The 26,703-nt window shown below is 41.3% G+C and overlaps 1 protein-coding gene across 1 annotated transcript in view; it reads right to left on the bottom strand.

Moving 5' to 3' along the window:
• Positions 1-8,703, bottom strand: part of TBC1D5 (TBC1 domain family, member 5) — a 303,171-nt gene extending 294,468 nt beyond the window's left edge. Inside the window, exon 1 of the mRNA XM_006883338.1 lies at positions 8,607-8,703. Coding sequence (XP_006883400.1) covers positions 8,607-8,703 — 97 coding nt within the window. The remainder of the gene's footprint in view (positions 1-8,606) is intronic.
• Between the last annotated feature and the right edge of the window lie 18,000 nt (positions 8,704-26,703).

The raw sequence follows: 26,703 nt of genomic DNA on the forward strand, positions 1-26,703 counted from the left end.
ACAGTTCTCTCCCTCATCTGTAATTTTTCTCTCTCTCACACACACATGTAATATCTTTAGTTACCTGGTTCCTTCCTGTCTGTCATTCAGATCAACCTTGAAACATCACTTTCACAGAAAGAACTTCCCCAACAATCTATTCCCCACTGTTTCAACACTTATGCTCTTTGTTTCATTCTTATCCTTGCTGCTAACATCTTCATATTTCTATGGAGTATGTACTTTTCATTTCCATTGTCTATCTCTTCCATGACAACAAGTGAGTTTCATGAAAATGCGTGGTCTTGTTTGCCATTCTATATACAGATATTAGATGTTCAAGAAATAATGTTTGAATGAATGAACTTTAGGTCTGTGAACTTTTTCTGATGTTTTAAATTTATGTACCACTAAGACCTGTGTTCACTTACCAAGTATCACTTTTCACTTAGGCTGTCACTTCCAAAAAATTGATTATTTTATATTGTCTTTTTCTATTTATCTCATTTACTTTCTCATTTTTTATATGCACTTTATTTTTTATATGACATCTCTGGAGATGGTCTCAGACTTGCACCTCTTAAAATTCAAGTCCTTCATTTTCAACTCTTTTTGAAGAGTTTCAGGGGCTCAGCATGACTGGTCATTAGGCTCACATCAGTTCCTTTACTGTCTGTCATCCTCCTGTACAAAACCTCAAGAGACACCCCTCCAAACCACGAATTTATCATCCTTGTTACTGGCCATGGAAAGACATTAAGTCACTCCCCTGTTCATTTAACTATAAAACTTTTTATTAATAAGGCTACCATTTCCCCCCGTTGCTATAGACCTTCCTTATAATTTTCAGTGTATCTATGTGATTTTGCTCTATAGCATTTAAGGAGAGTTTTCGATAAAAACAGACTTTAATCCAACACCTAGCCAAGTACTCAGACTGTTGTTGTTAGGTGCCATCAAGTGAGCGCCTTATAGTGGAACTCATGTAATAAATGGAGCACTGTCCAGTCCTGAGCTACCCTCATGACCTGAGCTGTTTGAACCCACTCTTGAAGCCAGTGTGTCAATCCACCTCACTGAGGGATGCATACCTGCTGTATCAAGTGCACCTTGGTCTCCAGACTGACATCGTTGCTCTTCAGTACTTTAGAGAGGTCTTTGACAGGAGACTTTGCCAATGCAGTTCGTCTTTTCATTTCCTGGCTGCTGGTACCAAGAGTGTTGACTGTAGAGTCAAGCAAACTGAAGCTGTCAACAATCTCAATCTCTTCACCATCTATCATGATGCTGCCAATTGGCCCCGTGGTGAAAATTTCTATTTTCTTGATGCTGACCTGCAATCCATATATGAGACTGCAGTCCTTGACCTTCTGCAGCATCTGCTTCAGGTCCTCCTCAGTTTCAGCAAGCAGAGTTATGTCATCTGCACAACACAGATTGTTGATGAGTCTACCTCCAATCCTGATGCTATATGTCTCCTCATACAGCCTGACCTCTCGTATAATGTTCCGCATACAGATTGAAAGATATGGAGACAGTACACATCCTTGACGCACAGCCCTCCCAAGAGAATTCTGTGTCCTTATGCCAAGGTGTAATCCATACTGAAGGCTAAGCCCTCTAATCAACAGGTGCTTCAAGTTCTCTTTCTATTTGCAAGCAAGGTTGTGCCAGGTATGTACCACCAGCTGTTCCTTGGTCATCTTCCAATCCCCACGCAGCCTGCTTCTTCGTAGAGACCCACTTCTGGGATTATGTGCTCATCTCAATCTCTTCCAGCCAGTCCAACAGGCAGTTGTCATCCAAAATTCCTGGTGCAGACCGGTAGGCATGTGAAGAGCTGCCTCTGCTACTTGAAACATGTCAACTGGTATCCCATAAATTCCTGGGACCTTAGATCTTGCCAATGTATTCCGTGCATCTCACTTCTTCCTTCGTTACCCCTGGCTCATGACTGTGTGGTACTTCCTGAAACATGTCAGTACCAGTCAGTTCTTTTGTGATTTTGCTCAGAACACATATTGCAACTCAAAGCTTCATTTGTTTTTCAGGATTTTTTTAGCTTACAAGATGCTGAGCCAGGTCTTCCCTTTTTATTTTCCAATTCTGGGTCTCTGTACATTATAAGACTTTGTTTTCTCTAGCTGTCCTCTGAAATCTTCTGTTCAGCTTTTTAGTTCAGCATCTCTTCCCTTAGTTTTGGCTTCTCAACACTCCAGTGCAATTTCCAGGGTCTCTCTGACATCCTCTTTGGTGTTCTCTTTCTCTGATGACCTTTAGCTCTCTCCTGGATGGTATCCCCAATGTCATTTCACAGCACGTCTTCGATCACTGGTATTCAATGCTTCAAGCCTATTCTTAAGATGATTTTTAAATTCAGGTAGAATAGACTCAAGATCGTATTTTGGTTCGCATGGATTTGTTTTCATTTTCTTTTGCTTCAATTTGAACTTTCACATGAGTAACTGATAGTCTGTTCCACATTCGGCGGTTGGCCTTTTTCTGATGCTGATATTGAGCTTCTCCAATGATCCCTTCCACAGATGGAGTCAACCTGATCCCTGGGCAGTTCATCCGGTGAGGTCCATGTGTAAAGTCAATGTTTGTGGTTTTTGAAAAAGGTTATTTGTGATGAACAAATTACTGAACGCTCAAAACACATCATTCTATTTCCAGCCTCATTTCCACCACGTGTGTCCTTTTATTAAAGTACTTTTATTGGAGTACCATTCCTTCTTCATTGTTTCCAACTTTTGCATTCCATCTTGACTTCATGTCTGGTTGTCTCTGGTTGGCTGTATGACAAAGGAAGCATTAAAAGAAGATGAAAGGACTACAGAGTCACTATACCAAAAGGTTGACTGGTTGGCAACAGAACCACTTGAGGAAGGAGTGTGTGATGAGGAACCAATGGTTTCTCAAAGCTGCTATAACTAGCCTGCTGTTGTTATGGACCACTGAATCGGAGCTGACCCACAGCTGACCCTCCAGTGAGTTTTCCAGGACTCTAACGTCACACAGAAGAGACAACACAGCTAAATGATAAATCTGGCCAAGGGGCTTCCTGCAGTGGCTCCGCGTGTCGTTAGTCTGTCTGCCTGAGCTGACCCGAATGCTCTCACCAAAGCTCCTCTCCTCCAGCGTTCAGCCACCGTCAGAGCCCTCACAGCGAGTCTCCTAGCACAGTCTTTACTGACTTTGGTATCTGCTACAGAGCTACTCTTCCTTCAGGGTATGGTTACGATAGACACCACCCCTTTCTGACCCTCCACTACCACAATCTAAGTTACAGTCCCCAGCGGAGCAGCCCCTGGTACGGGCTATGCCGCCAGAGCACACTGTAATCCCTGGAAGAAAGCATCACCATTCCCTATCCCAGTCTCTCATTTCTTTTGTCATTTCTGCCCATCCCTACTTATTCGTAGCCATAAACAAACATTATGGCATTCTAGATTATTTCTCTTTCTGAAGGTTTCATTTCTACCCTTCAGAACAATGCCTGACACATAGAAGATATTAAAATATGGCAAGCTCTGGTGGCCTAGTGTCAAGAAGCTACATTGCACTCCCAAAGGTGAGCGGTTCGAATCCACCAGATGCTCTGCTGGAGAAGGAGGGACAATCTCCTCTTGTATCAGTCAGATTCTATTTGATGGTACACACAAAATACAATTTAAAAATATATTCAAATATTTACTGAATGACATTTTGAGAATGTTATAAACTTAGGAAAACCCTATATAACTATGCTGTTTTATCTATAGCGCTTCATGTCCAAGCTAAACAGTACTTGCTATATCCCACGTTTGCAAGGTTTAGAAACCGAGACTTAAAACCATCACTTCCTAATGTTTTTAACTGAGAACTATGTCTATCAAGGGGTGTATTAAATGTAAGCTTACTCCATGTAGCCTATGTTCACTAATTATGGCAATGAATTTCTTGGACAACTCATTATTTCTTTCTTTTGCAGCAAGTTAATTAGGGTATAATAACTTGACATTTATTTGCCAAAACATCCTCTCTCCTTGGTACTTACTGAAATTTTTTATATGAGTGATAACTAAATTAGATAGGACACACGTGTATTTAAAGAGGTTAAAGAGGATAGTATACTGACTTTTGACATCTAAAATAAGAAAATTTCAAGTATAAGAATAATCAGGGACCAATAACATTGAGAGGTATTTGAGGGAAAGATCTAGTCACTATTTATTACCTAATATGAGTAGAAGAGTTCAAATCAGTCAAACAGTGGGCTCACACCATTACTAATTATTGAAGTGGGAGCCTCTTCCAGGTACCAGGTGTACAGACTGTTCCAATACGGCACCTGCCATCATAAAGCTTAGACTTTACACAGAGACCAACAGTAAACAAGGAAGCCATAAAGGTCACCTATGATAGTACGGGGTGTGAAGGAATGATGACAGAACGTGTTCCTGGGGAGACTCAGAGACCACAAGCGGCTGAGTGCGGCTGAGCAAAGCCAGGGAGGTGAGCCAGGCCTGTACGTCGCACTCAGCGAAGGCCTTGGATTGGATTGTCGGTTAACAAACCACTGAGAAGGAAGAAACGTCTTCTTCCACCCAAAGTGACTCCACATAATTAGACGACTGTACAGGACAAAGATGCCTCTGACGGCTGTGGATACTTTGGTCACGTGTGTTCATCATAACAAATCGACTCATGACTCAAATCGAAATCTATTTTTACAATTTAATGTCTTCGGAAAAGATTCCCTAAGATTTTACGCACCTAGATCCAGACGGCTCTTGTTAAGTGTCCCTCATTCACTTTCCTTGACCATACCCCGAAATAAAAAACACACAGCTTTCTCTCTATCTTTCATACACGGTATTTTTACTAGTCCTTCCCAGAATTCTCATAATCATGCAATGGGATTCTTTTTCTTTCTCTTTTTTTTTGTAAATGGGAAAATTCAGATTTGAGAAATTAAAGATATATTATTGTCTACCTTTACAATCTCTAGTAGCAGTAATAAAAATGACGACGATAACCACAAGACCTCTATACAGGGAAACCACAGTGTTTGACGGTTTCCAAAATGATTCATCCAGTCGTCATGAATTCTCAATGATTGTGGCAAAAAAATGTTTAAAAGGCTTCAAATGCACAGAAGCCTTTATGGGAGATACAAATGAAAATAAAGAAAAATACCAGAAAGGTAATGATTCTTTTAAATTAAATATTACCACCACATAAAAATGCAGCACACATATTTTTTACAAAAAAGACAACTTAAGGTGTATATATAATAGACTTTATTAAAAATATTTATATAAAATGCACAAAACCTGTAACGGTTCATAACCTTTAAGGCTTTGAAGGAGCAGATATTTACATATCTTTCCTTCTGCCTGTGTGTGTGCGCGCGTGTGTGTTTTGTATATATTTTTAACAGTTGACAGCTGTTTTGGAGCATACAGAGATGCCAAGCTGAATGAGGGTCTTGATTACTTCAAGATTAGCTATCTCAAGTTTCTATTCATTTTAAGTGTTGTTAGTTGGAAGAGTCATTAGTCACTTCCTTGTCTCATAGAACATCAGCATACATTTACATTGTTAATGAACATTTGGGGTAAATGAATTAATGGCACTTTTAAACATCAATTCAGTCCTAATAACTTTGTATGTCACAGAAATGTTAGACTAGGATATAAACGAAAAGCCTTTTCAGTAAAGGTAACTACTCATTCCTGCAAACAATAAAAGATAAAATTAATTTAAAATGTTTTTTGAACTGGGCTAAAAAAAAAAAGATAGTATTTAATGAAACAGACCAGAGCAAAAGATGCACTCACAGCACACACAGACACATAACTGGGCTTTAAACTAAGCACAGAGGTCAGAGATGGGGAAAACTACCCAGTATAACAATTTTATATACTTGTAACACAAATACATATTTAAAATTATTCATGAGACATTCTGATTAAAAACAACCTGATATATTTTATTAAGAGAATTTTTTATAGGTATTATATTTAAGAAGAAACATCACGATCAATGGACTTGGTTAGGAATGATGGGATATATATAGCATGCCTGAAACATTCTGACACACAAATATTTTAAAGAGATTATTTTAGGAACTTAAAAATGTATCTTAACATGAGAAAATTTTCACAATTTAAATGTATAGTGTTTGTTTTCTTTTCTTTTTTTTTTTTTAAAAAAAAGCTGTCTCAAAAAACCTCCAAACTCAAACTCATTGTCGAGCAGTTAAGAAGCAGCTCAGAGATTTCAACCTCCCGCAGATTTTCAGAGGCTGCAAACCACACAGAAGGCTGACCATTTTCCTCTCACAAAGCAGCTGGTGGATTTGTGTCGCCTGTCTCTGTGTTTGCAGCCCAACTCTACCCACCAGGCCATCAGATCTCCCCCAAACAACACCAAAAAGTATGACAGAAATATCAAGTATTTAAAAACAAAAACATAGGTCTTTTTACATTTAAAAATATGTAAAAACAATAATAAAAAAAAAACACCTTACATGTCAACAAAAAGACCATAACGCTTTTAAAAGAAAGTACAGTTATCGTGACTTGGGGCTTGTTTTTCAGGAATGATTTTTATATATGATGACAAATGACCTAGGACATAAACTGGATTTTCTCAGAATTAAAATTTTCCATTTACCAAGAAAGGGTTTTTATCAACAAAGTGAAGGGGCAACCTTGGCGGGGATAAGAGAACCAGGGCAACAATAGATGTGAAAACATTCAGAATATGCCAAGGAGTCCTACAATTTAAAAGCAACAATGCCGTGCACCCCACAGGCGCAATGACTTTGTAAATTATTACCTAACTAGGGAGGGACTGGAGAGCATTATGCTGAGTGAACTAACTCAGTCTCACAAGGATAAATATTGTATAAAACCGTTATTGTAGAATGAGTATAAGGATCCAGGAGGGGTGGGAGAGAGTGGAAGCAGAGGGATGTGGATGTGCAGGGGGAAGAGGGGATTAATCATTGGGTTGTACAATTTGATGGGGGAGGGGGGAGGGAAACGGAAAGAATTTGTTTGAATTTGTATTAGAATTTTATAAATAAACTAGTAAAAAGGAAAAAAAATCATCTTGGAGAGGGATAAAGAAGGGAGAGGGAGTAAAATGTGCAACAATGAATGAATGAATGAAAATCTAACTTTTCTGCAGACTTGTGTTAAAAATGACAAAATTAAAAAACTTATTTAAAAAATATTTTTTCTTCAATGAATGAATGGAAATCTGAAGTCTCTGTAAACTTTCATTAAAATTAATTAGAAAAGAAAAAAATAAAAGCAATAAAATATAATGAGGAAAAACTTAAACATAATTTAACCAAATGGAAAAAAGCAAATAAACAAATAGACGACATGTGGCATCAGAACTAAAATGAGGTGTCGTGTCACAGTTACTAAGATGGCTTGAATACAGAAAGAAAACTGAATGCTTTCATCATGATGTAGAGAAATAGGGCCTCTCAAACAAGGAGAGGATTAGAATAAAATGGCACAGACACTGTGCAAAATACAGGGACAGTGGTGCCAAACGTTCTACACACACCGTGCCTACCACTTGGAGAGGCCACATCATACAGCCATTCCACGCCCAAGAATGTACCCCAAACAAATGAAAGCAAGAACACAGAGACTCATCACTAATGCTCACTGCAGATCCATTCACAGCGGCCAAAAGGTAGAGACAGGCCACACGTCTATAAACATATGAACCAAGTCGCAAACTGTGGAACACACAACAGAGCCATTAAAAAAATGAAGCTGTGACGCGAGCTACAATAGAAACCAACCTTGAAAACACTGCTGAGTGAAACGTCAGGCACAAAAGAACAAACGTATTAAAGTATCTAGAAAAGACAAGTGTAACACTCAAACACTGCCGGGAGTCAAGTTCAACTCCGTGGGGTTTCTGAGGCTGTAAATTTGCTGGGTGGAGCCAGGCCACATGGCCAGCGATGAGTTCAAACTGGGCATCTTTCGGGCACAGTCAACTCCCAGCCCGCACACCTCCCCGTCTCTCAGGCAAACGCAGACCGATTCACTTATTTTTGGTTAACAGGGAAGGAGGAGGGAGGGACAGCGGGAAGTCAGTGCTTAGGGAGCGCTCAATGTCTGCGATGAGTGAAGGAACAATCTAGAAATAGTAGTGATGGTTGGACTACGTGGTAAATGTAGTTTACGTCACTGAGCTGTACAGATAAAGTAGAAATGACAAATGTCATTACATTCACCTATCCACATAAGTTTTGAAAAAGAAGAACCAGGCAAGTCTAATCCCAGAACAATCTCCCCTTGGGGTGAGGGCTGAGGGGGTCATTCTGGCAAAATCAACCCCACAAGATTAGGTTTTTTAAGAAGATGATTTACAACAAGAGCCATTTTGCATGTCAACATCCTTATGCTGAAGTCCTTTTTTGGTTTATGATTTTTGAAAGCAGAATGACAGAGCACTCGGCATCCGGCCCATGTTTCTGGGGTGTTCACGTGGGTCAGCACACTGTGCCTTTCACCTTGCCTTGAGGAGCTTTCTGGAAAGGCTCGCCCACCAAGCCGTCTCTCCAGGTCCCCAGCACCAGGACAGGGAACCCCTGGGGCACTCACCGCTAGGCCTGTGGGAATATATGGACAAGGGGTCAATGCCCACTTCTTGTTCTTCCGGCTGCAGGGGATGTCGGGTTTCCGAGGAGGAATGATACATGGTGCGTACTGGCCCACGTCTCCAGGAGCGGCTCCCTACAAGGCAAAAATACAGAGAAAATGTTTTTATTCTTTCTGTACTAACTGCGAATAAGTGCGTGCAACACTGAAATGATTAAATGTACTTTAAAGCAGCAGTAAGATTCCCAGGCTCCAGGGACTGTCCCCACACAGTGTGTGTGGAAAGCTGACATAAAATTTCCCTTCAAACAATTTCAAATTTTGAACTTTACTTGTACCCTTTTAACTGCAATGTTGGATTTCATTTATGTTCTATAAACTATGGCACAAAAGGCTAAACTAAGAATAAAATGATCCTCATATGACTAAGGTCCATGATACAGGCCATGGTTTTTGCAATCACTTGTTATGCATCAGAGAGTTGGACAATGACTAGGGAGGACAGGAGAGTTGATGCCTTTGGGCTGTGGTGCTGGAGACGAGTACTGAATGTACCATGGACTGCCAGGAAAACAAACAGATTCATCCTGGAGAGGGTTAAACCAAGCTACTCCTTGGAGGCAAGGATTCTGGGGCTTCGTCTGACATACTTTGGGCATGTTGTAAGGAGAGATTGGTCCTTGGAGAGGGACATCATGCTGGGTAGAGTAGAGGGACAGCACAGGAGAGGAAGGCCCTCTATGAGGTGGACTGATTCAGTGACTGGGGTAATCGGGATGGGTGTGTCAGAGGCAATGCGATTGGCACAGGATAGAACAAGGTTTAGGGCTGTTGTACATAGGGTCGCTATGAGTCGCAAACGACTCGACGGCACATAACAACAACAACATACTCCTTTACTCATCAAATTGTGTGACCCTAAGATAAAGAAAAGGGGAAAGACCCAGTGTGAAAAACAATGTGTATGAACTTCATGAACTTTGGATGTAAACCAGTATAAAATAAGGAAACAAATATTCTCCTATTTGTAACAATCTTTTGGTTAACTGTCAAAGTAATAGACATTTCTCAATAAGAAAACTTCAACATATACAAAAATCCTCATTACCATTGAGCCTGAACCGACCCACAGCTGATCCTGTGTTGAAATTCCCAAAACTCCCGGTTTGAATCCAGCAGCTGGTCTGAGGGAGAAGGACAGGCAGTCTCCCACCAGTGCGATTTACTGCCTCTGAGACCCCAGTCAAAGGTCAGCGAGGAGTCAGTTCTGATTCCACGGCACACAACAACAACAACAACAACAAGGTAGGGAGAGAAAGAGACCAGACCTAAGAAACAGGAGAGGGAGAGATGGTGGGATCTCTGAATAACTGGAACACTATGTTAATTTTTTCAAGCGATGGTAAATACCTAGGATTTTATGGGAAGCCTGATAACTGTTGTTAGGTATTAGACGAATAAATGACCCTCAGTCACAATGACCCTGCACACAGGAGAATGAAACCACGGCTGGTCCAGTCCTGGCCCTCCAGCAGTCCCTGTGTCACCACCCTCTTGTGGGTCTTTCTCTTTTTCCTTCCCTCACCACGTTATACTGCTCCAAGGACCGGCTGGCTCCCCCTAATTATGTGTCCAGAGTACTTGAGACCAAGTCCCACCGTTCTTGTTCTAAGAACTCTGGCTATATTTACTACACAGGAGACTTGTCTGTTCTTGTGTGTTCACTACTTTGTGCCACCACCATCGTTCAAATGCATCAATTCTTTAATTCTCCTCATTCATCATTTCATTTTTATGAGGATACGTTGTAAATGAAGATACCTGGCGCAGGTCAGGTGTACCTTATCCTCAAATTCCTATGTTTGCCTTTGAATGTCTTAAGTAAGGAGATCTTTTGCAGATTTGACAAATGCAGTATGTCATTTGATTTATCTACTGTACCCAGGGGCATCAATAAATGATCCAAGTAAAATTCAGTCCTTTTGAACATCGATATTATTTACCACAATGTTGCTTACTGGTCCAGTTGTGAGGATTTTTATTTTAGGGTAAACTGTCCTTTATACTGAAGTGTTTTAAGTCCTCTTAATTTTAAGCGAGCAAAGTTGTGACCTTTGTGTTGGCTGGGGGTCTTCCTCTGATCCCAATGCTGTGTTACCCACAGAATCCAACATTTTGGGTTACTGGCTCAGCATACAGACTGCATGAATATGGTGAAGGGATACCCCTGCTCCTGATTTTTAACCCACACCATACCCCTAACAAGTGGTGGTAAGGAATTTATATTAAAAGAGACGAACAAAGGGGAGCTCTGGTGGCCTAGTGGTAAGGAGCTGCAACTACAATCCCAGAGGCGCATGGTTTGAATCCACCAGATGCTCTGCCAGGGAAGGAGGGACAATCTCCTCCTGTACCAGTCAGATCTGATTTGACGGTACACTCACACAAAAATAATAAAATTTTTAAAAAATTTAAAAAAAGAGACGAACAAAACTCTGAAATACATTTCAAAATTGCTATAAGCTCATGGACAACTGTATTAGTAGAATATTTTCTTTATAATTCATATTATCTGTTCATTTTGTATACTTTTAAGGTATGATGCTATCGAGTATTTGGAAATTTTTTTCCCAATTTAATGAGTACATTTCTGTAAGATTTATTTAACATACTAGTTTCACAGTCTCATTAATTTTTTTATTTTTATAGTATGTCTATTATTACAGGTTTCAAATACTTAACAAATGTAAAGGATTTGGATTTTGTAAATGTTTTATAAGAAGCAAACTGGCAAAAAATTTTATTTTAAAAAGAACATTTTCTTTAAAACCACAACAACTCTGTCTTGCAGAGCTCTGGTAGCTTAGGATAAGGAGCTGCACTGCCAAGCAAAAGGCAGATGGTTCGGATCCATCATCTGTTCTATGGGAGAAAGCAGAGTATTCTCTTTCACTGCAACTTCCCCCCTCTGACAACCCACTGGAGGGCCAGCTATGGCTTGGTTCTCTATAAGCAGGCCTAATTGAATATGAAACTATTTTTAGAATATTCCAGTTTGTGTTACATGAATGTATGGAGACAAAATATTTGCTGCAAAGAAAATCAAAAGCCTTTATACAAAGGTGTTTATCTTTCCATTGAGATTATGAATAAGAAAGTTTTCTCTGTAAATATTGGTCTGAATATGATAAAAATTCAATTAAAGAACTGAGAGAATTTGTCAAGAACATAATTTTTAAAATAATCACTATCAAAGCCAAAACCAGGAAAACTTTTTGTACCCATAATGGCCCATTACATTCTAGAACTATTTTACAAACTCAGACTTCTGAAACCTCTATCCTGAATTTTTTCTACAGAGAAGCTAGCTGCCAGATGAATAAAAATACTGATGGAGAAAAATGTATTAATACCAAAATTACACGTCTTAGTAAAGATATGATTATTCAAATCCATAGCGGATAGATCCTGGCTTTCTTACACGTTGTATAACCAACCACCTCTAGAATGTCCTTGAGTAACAACAATCTTATCCAAAGAATGAAAAATAAACAAAAGGCTGCTGTGTGGCACTGAGCTGAACCGACCCACGGCTGCCTGTCCAGCGGGTCTGTGGAGGCAGTAAATCATTTGAGTGCCCATCCTTGTGCAGAGCAGTGGACACATCCAAAGCATGTGCCTTCAGGACCGCGATGCACCTTCCTACCACTAAGCTCAGAGCTCCTGCATTCCGAAAACATAATAACACACCTTCCTCCATCTCGCCTACTATGAATAACCGTCAAATGTTCCTGCAACCCAGGAACTCAAAATTTAAAAACCTCAGAGTGATTTTCACAATACGGTCGTACCATTAACCTGGTCATAAAAGTTACCAAATAAGACTGAAATGTACATGTCCAACTGAAGACGAATCTTAAGGACAGTCTCTCAAGCCTGGTCCTTGCAGTATTAAATCTTAAGATAAAAAGACTCTGTCAGGGGAGAAGGGAAGTCTGGAGAAAATTGCTAATAAGTAGGATAATTAATAAGAGAGCAAGATTTTACCATTAGCTTTTAAGAAATTGTCTTCTAGAAATAATTATTTTTTAATCTATGCCCATTATTCCCCTGTCTTTCCAAGACCTCACTGACTCTCTCCTGCTCCTTCATTCTCACCCACTCACCTCTGCTATCCTAGTGATTCCCCTCCTTCCCTCTTCTACTTGTCCCTTTTAAACCTTTATGTACATCTTGCTCCCAAATTCTGCTATTAGAGACGTCTTCAGAGTGCTGAAGAGCAATGATGTCAGTCTAGAGACTAAGGTGTGGTGGATCCAAGCCATGTTCTTCACCATTACTTGCTATGCATTAGAGAGCAGGACAATGACCGAGGATACAAAAGAAGCACTGATGCCTTTAGTTGTGGTGCTGGAGAGGAATACTGAACACACCATGGACTGCCAGGAGAACAAACAAGTCTGTCTTGGAGATGGTGAAAACAGGTTGCTGCTCGGAGGCAAGAATTTTGAAGCTCTGCCTTGGAGAGGGACATCATGTTTGGAAAGATGGAGGGACAGTACAGGAATAAAGGACTCAGATGAGTTGGATTGATACAATAACTGGAGAAATGGGGGTAGGTATGTCAGAGAAAGTGAGATTGGCTCAGGATAGGACAGAATTCAGAGCTATTGGACAAAGGGCACATAACAACAAAAACATGTATCTTCTTCAGTTATCCTTCTATTTTTACAATAACTGTATTACGCAGTAACTGACCTTATGACACTCAGTTACTTCAGTCAGCATAATGCTCTCTAGACTCTCCCATGTTATATGGTATTTTATAAAACTGCATTTACTTGCAATTGTGAATAATGGAGTAATAATAAGCATAGATCAAAAGTAATTCACTACATAAAGTACAATGTATATTAAATAATTATACAAAGTACCATATATATGAACCCAAAGTAAATGAAATATTATATTAAAGATAATGTACATGTATGAAACACAATGTATATGAATGATTGTATGCAAACCAATAAAAATATGAGAAGAGGCAAATATATGTTAGAATCTAAAAAAAAAAATAACACCAAGTCTCTTAAGGACAATGATATGAGACTAGATCAAGGAGACTAAGGTGCGTCAGATACAGGCCATGGTCTTCGCAATCACTTGTTATGCATCAGAGAGTTGGACAATGACCAAGGAGGATAGAAGGAGAATTGATGCCTTTGAGCTGTGGTGCTGGAGAAGAGTATTGAGAATACCATGGACTGCTAGGAAAACAAACAGATTTGTCCTGGAAAGGGTTAAACCGGGTGGCTCCTTGGAGGCAAGGATTCTGAGGCACCGTCTAACATACTTTGGACATGTAGTGAGGAGAGACAGGTCCTTGGAGAAGGACATCATGCTTGGGAGGGTGGAGGGACAGCGCAGGAGAGGAAGGCCCTCTATGAGGTGAATTGATTCAGTGACTGGGATAATTGGGATGGGAGTGTCAGAGACAGTACGATTGGCACAGGACAGAGCGGAGTTTAGAGCTGTTGTACATAGGGTCGCTATGAGTCGCAAGCGACTCAACGGCACATAACAACAACAACAACAGATCAAGGTGATGTTTGAACAACATGAAGAACACAACTGATGTCTCTGTCATGTGGATGTAGTTCACTGGAATGACTAATGTTACATCTGGACCTACCACCATAAAATAGATGAGCCAGTTTTTAAAAAAGAAGTAATTCTAAAGCACATTATACAAAGTTTCAAAGCAAATTCTATTGCCCTATAAACTAAAGCAATGTAAACAATCTCTAAGTTAAAGTCCCAAATTATTAGCATTGTACAAACAAAATAATAGGTGGTTGTTGACTCACATTTTATCCTTTTAAAAATGACAATATATAAACAGAGCCTCTAGAAAAAGAACGCATTTCCTCTAAAATTAAAGTTATTTATTTTAACTTCTTTTCATTCTTTTACTGTTAGTAATGCATAGGCATAGACTCAGCATTCTGAACTGGTCTTTCTAGAGACATCCACATTCAGAATACTCATGTAAGTTTACTTCATTCATTTACCTTCTTAATGGACAGGAGACATAAAAGTCAAACATGAAAATGACAAAGCAGTGATTACTTTGCATAAAGATCTCTCCTCCAAAGAAAAGTCCACAAGCCAGTGTCAGTGGACCGGTTCCTGGTTCAGTTAGTAGAAGGGATGACACAGTCAGAGCAGTACCTGCTACAGGTACCGAGACTGTCTAAGACAGGTACACAACCTCCAGTACCACAGCTCAGCACACAGGGAAACTGCTCTCACGGATGCTCTAATTCAGAAATTCAGACACAGGGTCACTGAACCTTACCTATTGAATCAGACATTATAACAGTCTATCTGATGAGGAGAAATAAAGAGAATCAGCTTGAGTAAGAGGAGGAGGAAGAAGAGGAGAGGAAGAACACAAAGAAAAAGACTAAAGTTCCATTTTTAACTTCTGTCAATTTTTAATGCAAGAGGCTTACATCGGACTTCAAGTTAATTAAGTATTAAAATCAATCATCTGAAAGTCTTAATATTTAATATTATTAGATTGTATATCAAAGTAGTTTTATTATTTATTTACTCCAAACCTTTCCAGAATACTTCATTTGACAACAGGGGGTCTGCTCCTCACAAGATAAATGCATTTGCAGGGCCCAATAAATTATATATAAAAGCATTTGTCTTAATACATGTCATTCAATATTAAATATCACCCATTGGTAATACCCTGAAGTCCTAGTTGATTTTACCAACCGTACAGTTATACTATTTAAGTTTTATCTATTAAATAGGTATAAGAAATATGCTAAAGGATTACCATGTAAATTCAAAGGAAAATTAAGACAGATGTAATCTTTTACTTTTCCTGTTAGCAGGAGAAGACACTTGGGGTAAACAATATATTGCAAATTAAAACATCAGATTCATAAATAATGTCCACAGATAGAAATATGCAGAATACATGACAAGTTCTGAAATAAGCTTAAAAGTTTTATATTGGAAAATATGAGTGCTTTTGAATTTAGAAGTACTTTTGGCCTTGAAAGAAGAACAAATACTTTAAAAGACGATTATTGTAGAAACAGAAGATTAACTAGTAAAATGTATGGATATCCAAAGGGGGCAGGGAGTTGAGAATGGGGAGGGGGAGCAATCAGGGGTTTTGGGGTTTGGTGGGCAGAGGAGGGGTAAAAAACCCAAAACAATGTACTTGAATGAAACACAATGTTAACAAACTATTTAGGCAAATCAACAATTTTTCCCCAAAAAACAATGCTAAAAAAAAAAAATAGGAAGTGATAGTGATGACCATATAAACCCACCCAGAAATTCTGACCCCAAGAAAGGGCAGAGCCAGCCTAACAGTGAATCCCCACAGTGGGCCCACTTGCCTCTTCTGCATTCTTCTCTCCAGAACAGAAGCTTACAATGGTAGATACATTTGCCCCTTTTACAGATGAAGAATCAGAAAAGTTTCTTGGTCAAGGCCTCACAAAACCAACTCAAATAACCTCATCAATTAAAAAGTGCCTGACCCACCTGGACGATGGTTCCCTTAACTGGTTTAGCACCTGTAACACACTGAAACATTCGCAGCTCTCTTCCCCCACACACGTTTCCTCGAACTCTAAGCTACTGACTTTCGTGGGCCTGTGACAGCTGCAAGGAAAGCTGCCTTCTGGACGCATCCACTCTGCAGAGTCCACGCAGCGTCCACTCTGGAGAGTAAATGCACGGCGGCTGAGCCCAGAACGGGAGGAAATCGTGGATACGGGCCTAACTCAGATGTGCTTCAGCAAAGTGGTCGTTTACAGATAATAACACTGAGCCTTGGAGTCACTATTTAAAGGACCGAAATGAAGGGTGGTATCAAGTCACATTTGCTCCGAACTCTCCCTAGTCTGTCACAGCGACAGCAATGGGCACCGGGAAGGGAAGGTCTTCAGGAATGAAGGCTCTCCAGTCCTCCCCACCATGAAGGAGCTGACCTCTGGACAGGTACTTCCTCTCCCCACAGCTGGCTCTCTTCCCTCTTCCTCTGTCTCTCTCTGTCTCTCTCTCTCTAAGTCACTCTCTCCTACACTTCCACAGCACTGTTTCCCACACAGTAAGGTCTACCGGACCTTCAAAACCATGTTGTCTTCTCCTACCCATAAAATTTCGATTAACCTCTATTTATGGCAAATGCTGATTTGTTTTCCAGACTTTATGATCAAAAACATATTCAGTAATACAAAACCAACTAACCAATTTTCAGAAAAAATAGTTAAGTGGTTGAAAGAGTTAAAAGCCCTTGAGTGAGCATGCAGTAAATGACTCGCCAACCCACTGCCCTGGAATCAGAACTGGCCCACAGCTGACCCTCCAGCAGGTTTTCACAGGGGCTCCTAGTCACATGGGAGGAGGCTGCCTGTCTCTCTTCCTTGGTGCAACTGGTGGATTTGAACTGCCTATCTTTGGGCTAGCAGCACAACTAGGCCACCACTGCTCCCGAATAAATGACCCATGTTAGGAAAAGTCACACCATAACAAATTATGTCACTCACAGGCTTTATTAAGCATTCCTTGAAATGCCACATCAATGGTTTCTAGAAACTTCATACCTGAAGTAATGTGAAACCTATACTTGAACCAGATAGCAGCGCCCTGAACAGAGCAAGGAAACACTGCATGGTCTAAAATCAGGAAAAGAGTGCGGCAGAGATGCATCCTATCTCGATACCTTTGTAAGCTATTTGTGGAATAGATCATTTGGGAGGTTGGAATGAGGAGGAATGGGGTACCAGGACAGGCAGAAGACTCATCAACAATCTGCAATACGCAGATGTCATGACCCTGCTTGCTGGAACTGAGGAAGACCTGAAGTTCTTGCTGTAGCAGGTCAAGGACTGTAGTCTTCAGTGTAGACTGAAGCTCAATATCGAGAAAACAAAAGATTCTCACCACTGGGCCAACTGGGAGCACCATGATGGATGGAGAAGAGATTGAGGTTGTTAACAATTACGGCTAGTTTGGCTCTGCAGTCAGGAAATCAAAAGACAAATTGCACTTGGAAAATTTGCTGTCAGGGACCAGAGTACAGAAAAGTAACAATGTCAGTCTAGAGACTAAGGTGTGCCTGACCCAGGCCACGGTCTTCTCAATTACTTGCTATGTGTCAGAGATGACAGAAGAATCACTGCCTTTGAGGAGTGGTGCTAGAGAAGAATCTTGAATGTATCATGAACTGCAAAGAAAACAAACAGGTCTGTCTTGGAGAGGGTGAAACCATGTTTCTTCTTGGAGGCTAGGGCTTGGAAGCTTGGTCTTACATACTTACAGCATGTGGCCAAGAATGACTGATCCTTGGCAAAGGACATCATGCTTGGAAGAAAGAAGGGCCAGCATAAGGAAAGAAGACCTGGATGAGATGGATTGAGACAGTAACTAGGGCAATGAGAGTAGGTGTGTCGGAGTCAGTGAGACTGGTTTAGGACAAAGCAGGGTTCAGAGCTGTTGTACATAGAGCCACTATGAATCCCAGGCAACTCCACAGTATGTAACAATGTATCAGCAACCTATTAGAACTTCCATGACTGCATAAGTTCAGTCAGCCTATTCACTTCAATATATGCTGCAAAATTCTTGATAACTATTTGAAAGTCAAAACAAAATACAATGAGAAGAAAATTCATTAAATTAAGATGAGTTATTAATTTAGATCCGTTTCTAAAGACTCTCCAGTGCTGTGTTGGAGATACTGCCAGAAATAAATGGCAAAGAAATCAGAATGAATGACATTTGAGAAGACACTTCCCAGAAAGCAGACTGTAGACGGGCTAATTAAAATCCACTAAACAGGTCTGTCTTGGAGAGGATGAGACCAAGTTTCTCCTTGGTGGCTAGGATTGTGAAGCTCGGTCTCACACACTGTAGGCATGGGACCAAGAGAGATCAGTCCTTGGAGAAGAAAAGGACCTCATGCTCAGAAGGGTGGAGGGACAGTGCAGGAGAGGAAGACCCCGATGAGATGGATTGACACAGTAACTGGGGCAGTGGGAGTGTTGAAATTAGTGAGGCTGGTTCAGGACAGGACAGGGTTCAGAGCTGCTGTACATCGGGTTGCTGTGAGTCTCAGGTGACTCGATGGCACATAACAACAACAATAATTACTCTTAAAAGATGACGTGGTCCTCTAGGTTACAGTCATCGTCAGCCTAGGGATCCTCCCTCAGGAGAACCTGCAGCAGCTCAACAGGCCCCAGGCCCAGCCAGTCCTCCAGAACATGCCCAAACTCCATCACTGCCAGCAGGTTCTCAAACACCCCCCCCCCCCTCGATCCCATATACCCACGCTCTTCTCTAATGCAGAGGCACACACTGGAAACGTAGGGTGGGAGATGGTGGTCTTTCACCTGGGTCTTTAGTTAGCACCCCTTTCCTGTTTGCTCTGAAAAGAGGGCACCCCAAAGGCAGCAGACATATGCTCTGCATGCCACTCCACACAGTGTGAGCTGTCCAGGAGAGTCTGTCCACCTACGGGACCGAAAACGGGCTTCTTGTTTATGCTGGAACTAGAAAGTGGCTCTTACCTCTGAGCTGCAGGGCGAAAACTATCTTAAAAGTCTGTGTTTCCAGCGCCAAAGCTTCAATATTTAGATTTTTCTTTGACACATGCAACATGTTGACCACTGCTATGTAATATGTAAACTTTGCAAAGTTAACCATCAACAATACATAATAGTACCATCTGAATATGTCATACACCAATGACTATAACTAATGAAATGAAATACACTAGCCATTAATAAAAGACAAGGAAACCATTTACATTTTCAAATATTCTATGCATACTTCAAAACACGGAATATTATTCCAACAATAAAAAGTGGATTTTAAAAGTATTTTAGAAGAGCATCTGGCTGATAAAGTAGAGAAGATCTTTGTGGCTAATCTTTTAAGGCAATTTTATTAAAAATATAAACATAAATACAAACAAGATATGCTATAAAGTAGCTCTACTTCTACTCTTTCCTTGTTTTTAATTTATTTCAATTATCTCTTTTCAGAGGAAAAGAAATTCTGGATAAAAGATGACATTTTATAAAGAAATTATATCTATTTTTCCATTTCATAGACTACCTACTTCATGACATACACGAGGATTAAATAAGATCAAGTGTGAGAACACATTCTCAAAGCTGCAGAGCGACAGACTGATCCTTCCTGTCCTTCATGGGGAACAACAGAGAATATCAAAACGACTTTGTAGACACAATGGTAGAAAGGCAACCTGTATTAAGGGGGAGAGCTGCACAGCATGAGCGAGGAGGCAAAGAGAACAATGGAAAGTACATAAAAAGCAGTAATGATAATAAAAAAAGCAGTAACAATAGAGACTATTAAATATTCAGTCCTGCAACAACAGTAAAATCAAAAGCCCCAGTGGCTCCTAACTGAGAGGTGACTGACTGGAAGACAGGAGTCACCGCAGGAGAAAGAGAAGCACTCTCTTCTCGTGGGGCGTCAAGGCCTCGGAGTCCAACGGAGGCCACTGAGAGCTGGAATCAACTCAATGCCAAGAAAGTCTATTATTTATTTGTTGTTTGTTCATTTATTATTATTATTATTAATTATTTATTATTATTATTTGCAATCGCTTGTTATGCATCAGAGAGTTGGACAATGACTAGGGAGGATAGAAGAATTGACGCCTTTGAGCTGTGGTGTTGGAGAAGAGTACTGAATGTACCATGGACTGCCAGGAAAACAAACAGATTCATCTTAGAGAGGATTAAACCAAGCTACTCCTTGGAGGCAAGGATTCTGGGGCTTCGTCTGACATAGTTTGGACATGTTGTAAGGAGAGACAGGTCTTTAGAGAGGGACATCATGCTTGGGAGGGTGGAGGGACGGCGCAGGAGGGGAAGACCCTCTATGAGATGGATTGATTCGGTGACTGGGGTAATTGGGATGGGTGTGTCAGAGGCAATGCGATTGGCACAGGATAGAGTAGGGTTTAGGGCTGTTGTGCATAGGGTCGCTATGAGTCGCAAACGACTCGACGGCACATAACAACAACAATATTATTATTATTATTATTATTATTATTATTATTATTATTATTATTTTGGCTAGCTAGACGTGCTGGCTGACTAGGTATGGGCTGCAAATAGGAACACAATCTCAAGCATAGAAGTTTGGCAAAGATGTTGTTAAGTGCCGTTGAGTCGCAGGTGACTCATCGCGACTCTATGAAGGACAGTCCTCGACGCTTGGGTGTCTTTCATCCTCTCTCCAGGTTCATAGGGTTTCCAGCAGCAAGCTATTATGGAAGTGGAAGCCACTCCTGCTTCCAAGCTTGTTTTAATTGGGGAGCTCCACCTCACTCTCTGTCCCCACTGGGTAACCATTAATGCATTTGACACATCGGTGTCATAGTGTTCAGCTTCACAGCAACCACAAGTTACCTTTGTACAGCAAGTGGACACACCAGGGCTATACGACCTAGAAGACTGTTTGACCAACAACAATTTAAAACAGGCCTTACGTCCGTGGATTAGTCACCCACCTTTCGTTTAGTAGCATTGCTTTCAGTCCAAAGGAAATGTCAACATAAATACTTGCTATCTGCTGCTTACATATCCCTATACATAGGGCAGGACATAAGGGGTAAAGTTATGAAAACTCTTCAGTCATAACCAAATACCCAGAGAGACAAAGTCGCTGGTCTAGGGGAATTACAACTGTCAGGTTCGGGGGCATCTAAGTCAAGCGGTAAAACGCAGTCCTCAAAGACAACGCTCCATAGACTACCGGGGGGGGGGGTACTCTCCTTGTCTGCATCAAACAACAGTGAAGAAAAAGGAGACACAGGAAGCATCAGTGCGAAAGACTAAGGAGCAAGCCAAGAGTCTGCAGCGCTGAGACCAGATGAACTTTCAACTGTCCCCATCAGCACCGGAATGAATGGAAGATCCTGAAACCACAGAACATCATTCAAAATAAAAAACATCTCATTCATTGTTCAAATAGAAAAGGGCAAAACCCTTCAGACCTTGGCCTTTAGAAACACTGCAAACCTAAAACTGGGGGGGGGAGGGACCAATAGAAAAAACGGCACAAACAAAAATACCAACTTCCTAAGTCAGAAGAGACATTAACAGCTACATCTTTTTAGTGTTATATGTTACTTCAACAAAACAAAATGCAGTGCAGATTTTAACTAGTGTAAAAGTTACCTGGAGAAGTGAGGGAAGTATTTTTGACAGTGCAATTATTTACAGGGGCTCAGGGTCCAACTGCTCGAATGGCATGCAAGAAAATAGCGTGGTCTCAGGAAGCAGAGATGGCACAAGCTTGGCGTATTGTACAGAAAAGACAAAATTTTAAATATTTTCCTAAGGGCATTGAATACCTTTAAGTCAAGAAGAGGCATTGTTTCCTTCTGCTTCCCCACTTGTAATTTCGCTTCAGTTCAACCAATCTGCAACTCCCAGCCCTGTGAGATGTGTGCCTCTTCCACCTGGAATACCACATCGCACCTTCTTTCCATACCAATTACCACTTGTTTTACAAGATTCAGCTTAAATGTCATCTTTCTTCAAATTTTCTCTTTGATTCTCATGCCTAGTGCACCTGTGGACTGAGGTCTCGTTGGTCAGTTTAAAGGTTTCCATAGCCATCAGCTTGGAAAAATGGAGTTCTTTTTGTTAAAAACCAACCGAAATCCAAACAACTTTGTACAGTGATTTAACAGAAAGTTCACAGAGCAGACTGATTATCTAGTCACTAACTCATACGCGTCTTGTTCTGTGACCCGGACTGTGCCCCCACCACGCAGTGCCCTCTCTCTGCTTCTTCCGGGCCTTTCCCATTTCTGTCCTGCCTTCTCCCCCACACATTCCTACTTCTGAGCTGCATCCCTGTGCACCTAACTGTCATTTTTATCATTCTTTACTGTTAACAGCTGGCTTTCTACTAACTTCAGAGGGTAAAGGATGAGCTTCATTCACTTAGATACCTAGGCTCTACACCACAACACTTGCAAAACTCATTTCATCAACGGAGGAGAAAAAAAAATCACATACATACCCCAAAATTTTAGGTGTGATTCTTACCCATGTTTCTAAGGAAGATCATTCAAACTAGATTTTATTCAATACCATCTCATTTTATAATGTTACAGCAATATGATCTGTACTATCTACACTGCATTATTAAAAAAAAATATTGTACTGAAAAGCTCAGGCCATTCATTCATAGGGTCGCTATGAGTCGTCTACGACTCTCGGCGGCATCAAACAACAATAACAATGATGACAACAAAGAGAGAGCTACGTTGACCTATGCTACCAAGCCGAAGGTGGGTGATTTTAATCTGCGGCCCTCAGGCCAGGTTCAAATTGTTTTTCTGTCAAACATTCTTCTAGATGGTACAGCTCTGGTCTGTGCATTGCTGTACAGAGGTTAACTCATGGTTGCTGTGAAACTGAACACTATGACACTGATGTGTCAAATGTGAGAATGGTTACCCATGGTGGACAGTGTTTGGAGGAGCTCCCCGATTAAAACAAGCTTGGAAGCGGGAGTGACATCCACTTCCGTAAATAGCTTGCCTCTGGAAACTCTATGAACAGTGCTCAGGCCTTTCATTCATAGGGTCACTATGAGTCTGACTCGATAGCACCTAACAACAGCAAACACCTGAGTTGTCGGATACCTTGGTGGGGTAGGCTCTGGGTCACCGTTTACATCCTCCAGCTGCTCCGTCTCTCCTGTGAAGGCAGCATCGAAGGCCTGGTGGAGGGACTCCCTGAGCAGGAACTGACTTGGCGGCTGGAAGGCCTGCACTGGAAGGTTTTCACTGTATCACCCAAGACCTCACTCAGTCATTCAGCAAATACACAGTGATGACACCATTGGCCAAGAGCTGCAGCACTGAGCCTCGGACGAGGGACAACTCAGCAAGCACTGAGCCCAACTGTGCTTACTACTTGGTGAATATTGCAGGTATGATGTTACACAGTCCAACAGCACCGGTCACTTCTGACCATAACTTTCGAGATTCTCCTATGAGACAACAAACTATAGACCACTCAGAATGTTTTCTTTTCCTCAAAATCAAAAACCTTCTGGAAATGTCAGCCTTGAACATCCTAAAATGATACGGAATGATGAGGAACAGGCTTGGAGTGCATGTAAATATGAGAGCATATTAGGCTGCAGTTAATTACTAGTTCAAACAACAACCTGATCTAACCTTTGACAAGTAAAATAAATGTTCTGAATAATTTAACTAAAGCAAACATTTGCAGCTAATGCTGGCTAATTATAGAAAAAGCTGAAGAGAGAAAGGAAAGAGAGACGGAGCAGAGAAGAAGATGGAAAATATTCACTAAGGTTGAGACCCACCAACTAGTCACGGAAATACAATTTTTTTCCAATGAGTTAATTCCCATGAAAGCGCAGACTGAGTAAAGCAAAGCACTTGAAAGGTATTCCAATGAAGAGTCAGTGTGGCTGGTGACAGAGTCAGTTATTTCAGTAGTCAAAAGCACCTGCCAGTCACGGGAAGAGGAAGCTAGGGATCTAGGAATCCTGATAAAACAGGCTCTCTTTCTTCAGAGGGCTGCAAGTCAAGTGAGGCAGAAGGCCCACGAGTCTCCCACACGACAGGTCCTCAGAAGGTTCAGGAGTCCCCAGCATTATGGGTCCTCAGAAAGTCCAGGAATCCCCACATGACGGGTCCTCAGAAGGTCCAGGAGTCCCCCACATGGCATGTCCTTAGAAGGTCTAGGAGTCCCACGCATGGTGGGTCTGCAGAAGGCCCAGGATTCTCCTGCGTGCAGAACAGCGTGGCAGGTCTGCAGAAGGTCCAACAGAGAATCTCGAGCCTCACTGTGTACCCAGAATAATGGAAGCACTTGTTGTTGTTGTTATGTGCCACTGAGTCGCTTGCGACTCATAGCGACCCTATGTACAAGAGCCCTAAACACTGCTGTATCCTGTGCCAACCTCGTCGTCTCAAACACACTCATTCCCACCACTCCACTCACAGAATCGATCCATCTCATCGAGGGTCTTCTACACTGATGTGTAGTTAAATTTCTGCCCTTCCCACTCCAGTCTCACTCTGCACGCCTGGATTGTGCAGGAGCAAGTGGCAGCACCTCAGCCTTGCTGTAATAATACTTTAACATCTAAATCCTAGAAATTCAAGCAGCAGATTAAAGCAGTTCTTGTTCATATGGTAGAAAGAAGAAGGTCATCCACAACTGTCAAGTTGTAAGGTTTTACTAAGCAGTCAAAGAAGGTGACTAGTAATTTAGACACAATATTTGGATATAAGTAGTCAAACACTTAAGAGGCAGCACATATTTCTAGAGAGACTAACATTGTTCTGGGTTTTCTAGGTATTCTTGCGTATTTCAAAGTACAAAATATTGTCTACCGGCCAGAACTTACACTCAGAAGGTCACCCCAACTATTTGCATAAAATTTTAAACATTCTCAAATACACTCACATACAAACACACACACACAGAGGAGCAAATACTTTTTCTATAATCCCCTAAATATACTTTCCCTAGCATTAAAAGACAAAATAGTTATGAGAGACTCCTGGTTTATCTGACCTGTGAAGATAGTGGCAAGTCAAACAAGGTTTCAACCTGCTGTGCCCAGGGTCCCGCTGAGTCAGAGAGGGTGCAACTGGCAACTAACAAAAACAATGTAACACATAAAGCAAACAGAGATACTCTGAAACTAAAAGTTTGCTTTTACATTCATTAAGTCCCAGAATTTCTACTGTTTCCTGAGTAGCTGATAGTTCCGGTGACTGGGGACGTGTAGCCAGGTGTGCGTCACCAAGCTCAGTAGGGTAAAGGAACAGAAGAGATGAACTCCTGAATGAACTTCCAACACTGAATCCCCCTTTCACTGAATAAATACACACCTTTCCTAAACAAAGCAAGGGCTAAGGATAAGATTAGTCCCGACACATTAACAGAAGCAGCAGAGCTAAGAGTTTGGGAATTGTTTAATATGTCAACAAGCCTTGAATATTTACCAGAGCCTCTTAGCTTCACTTGTGAATGATAAAAATCAAAGTTCGGTCAGCTCTTAGGATCCTATAGGATTTCAGTATCCATAATGCTCTGAGCACTGCATGCTAGCGAGGCTGTTGTACTTTTCTTTCCGGAACAATCTCTGAAGTAAATCTGTGAGGAGATGGGGTCTGCCTAGTTCTTTTTCCTTGGATGTAAGTGTGCATGTGGATGTGTGTGCAGGTGTGTGAATGTGTACACGTATGCGTGTGCCTGCATATGAAAACGTGTGCATAGATGACTGTGCACACCATCAGGTCAAGTTCTTTTAAAATAAACACTTTGAAAATGTACAGTGATTCAACAAGACCTTCAAAACCACTGATTCTCTTAGAATTCAAGTTTTTGGTTGCATGGAACTGGGGACCAATGCAAGCCCTTGGGGATCCTCCTGAACCTTGGTCTGTAAGGAACGGTGCTGTGGTGTGAACTTTAGTTCAAACAGCATCGCACACAGCTCTGTGGAGGTGGATGGGGGTTCCCCTGAAAAAGCGAGCATCTGGACACAGCAACCTCAGAGCCTGGGAAGCAGCGCTGATCGAGGCTGTGAGCTGTGTGGCTGGGGATTCGTGACCCACACACCGAAGGCCTGCGTGCGAGCTGAGGCCGCTCCGGAGAGGGGTTTCTTCGCTGCCTCCTCTCAGCACACACCTTCTTCACACATTCCACTTGATGTCGCCTGATTCAAATCCCATGTATTCACAACCAATAATACCATGGCAGTAATTTTTTGTCTTTCTCTGCATTTTTAGGTTTTCTCACAACCAACAATCATATAAAAATCACCATGTTCCTGCCTCAAACTCCAGGTGACGTTATTCACAACAAAGACAAAGGGACACAGGAGAGTTGGAATATGTATTTTTCTTCTTTACCGACACAGATCAAACCCAGGACATCATGCTTAGCAAAGCGGAGGGCCCAGGAAAGAGAGGAAGACCCTTGTCGATGCATGTGACAGAGCGCTGTGTGGCACA

The sequence above is a fragment of the Elephantulus edwardii genome, unplaced genomic scaffold, assembly GCF_000299155.1.
Source record: "Elephantulus edwardii isolate Elephantulus edwardi_28Jun2011 unplaced genomic scaffold, EleEdw1.0 scaffold00027, whole genome shotgun sequence".
Classification (NCBI taxonomy): domain Eukaryota; kingdom Metazoa; phylum Chordata; class Mammalia; order Macroscelidea; family Macroscelididae; genus Elephantulus; species Elephantulus edwardii.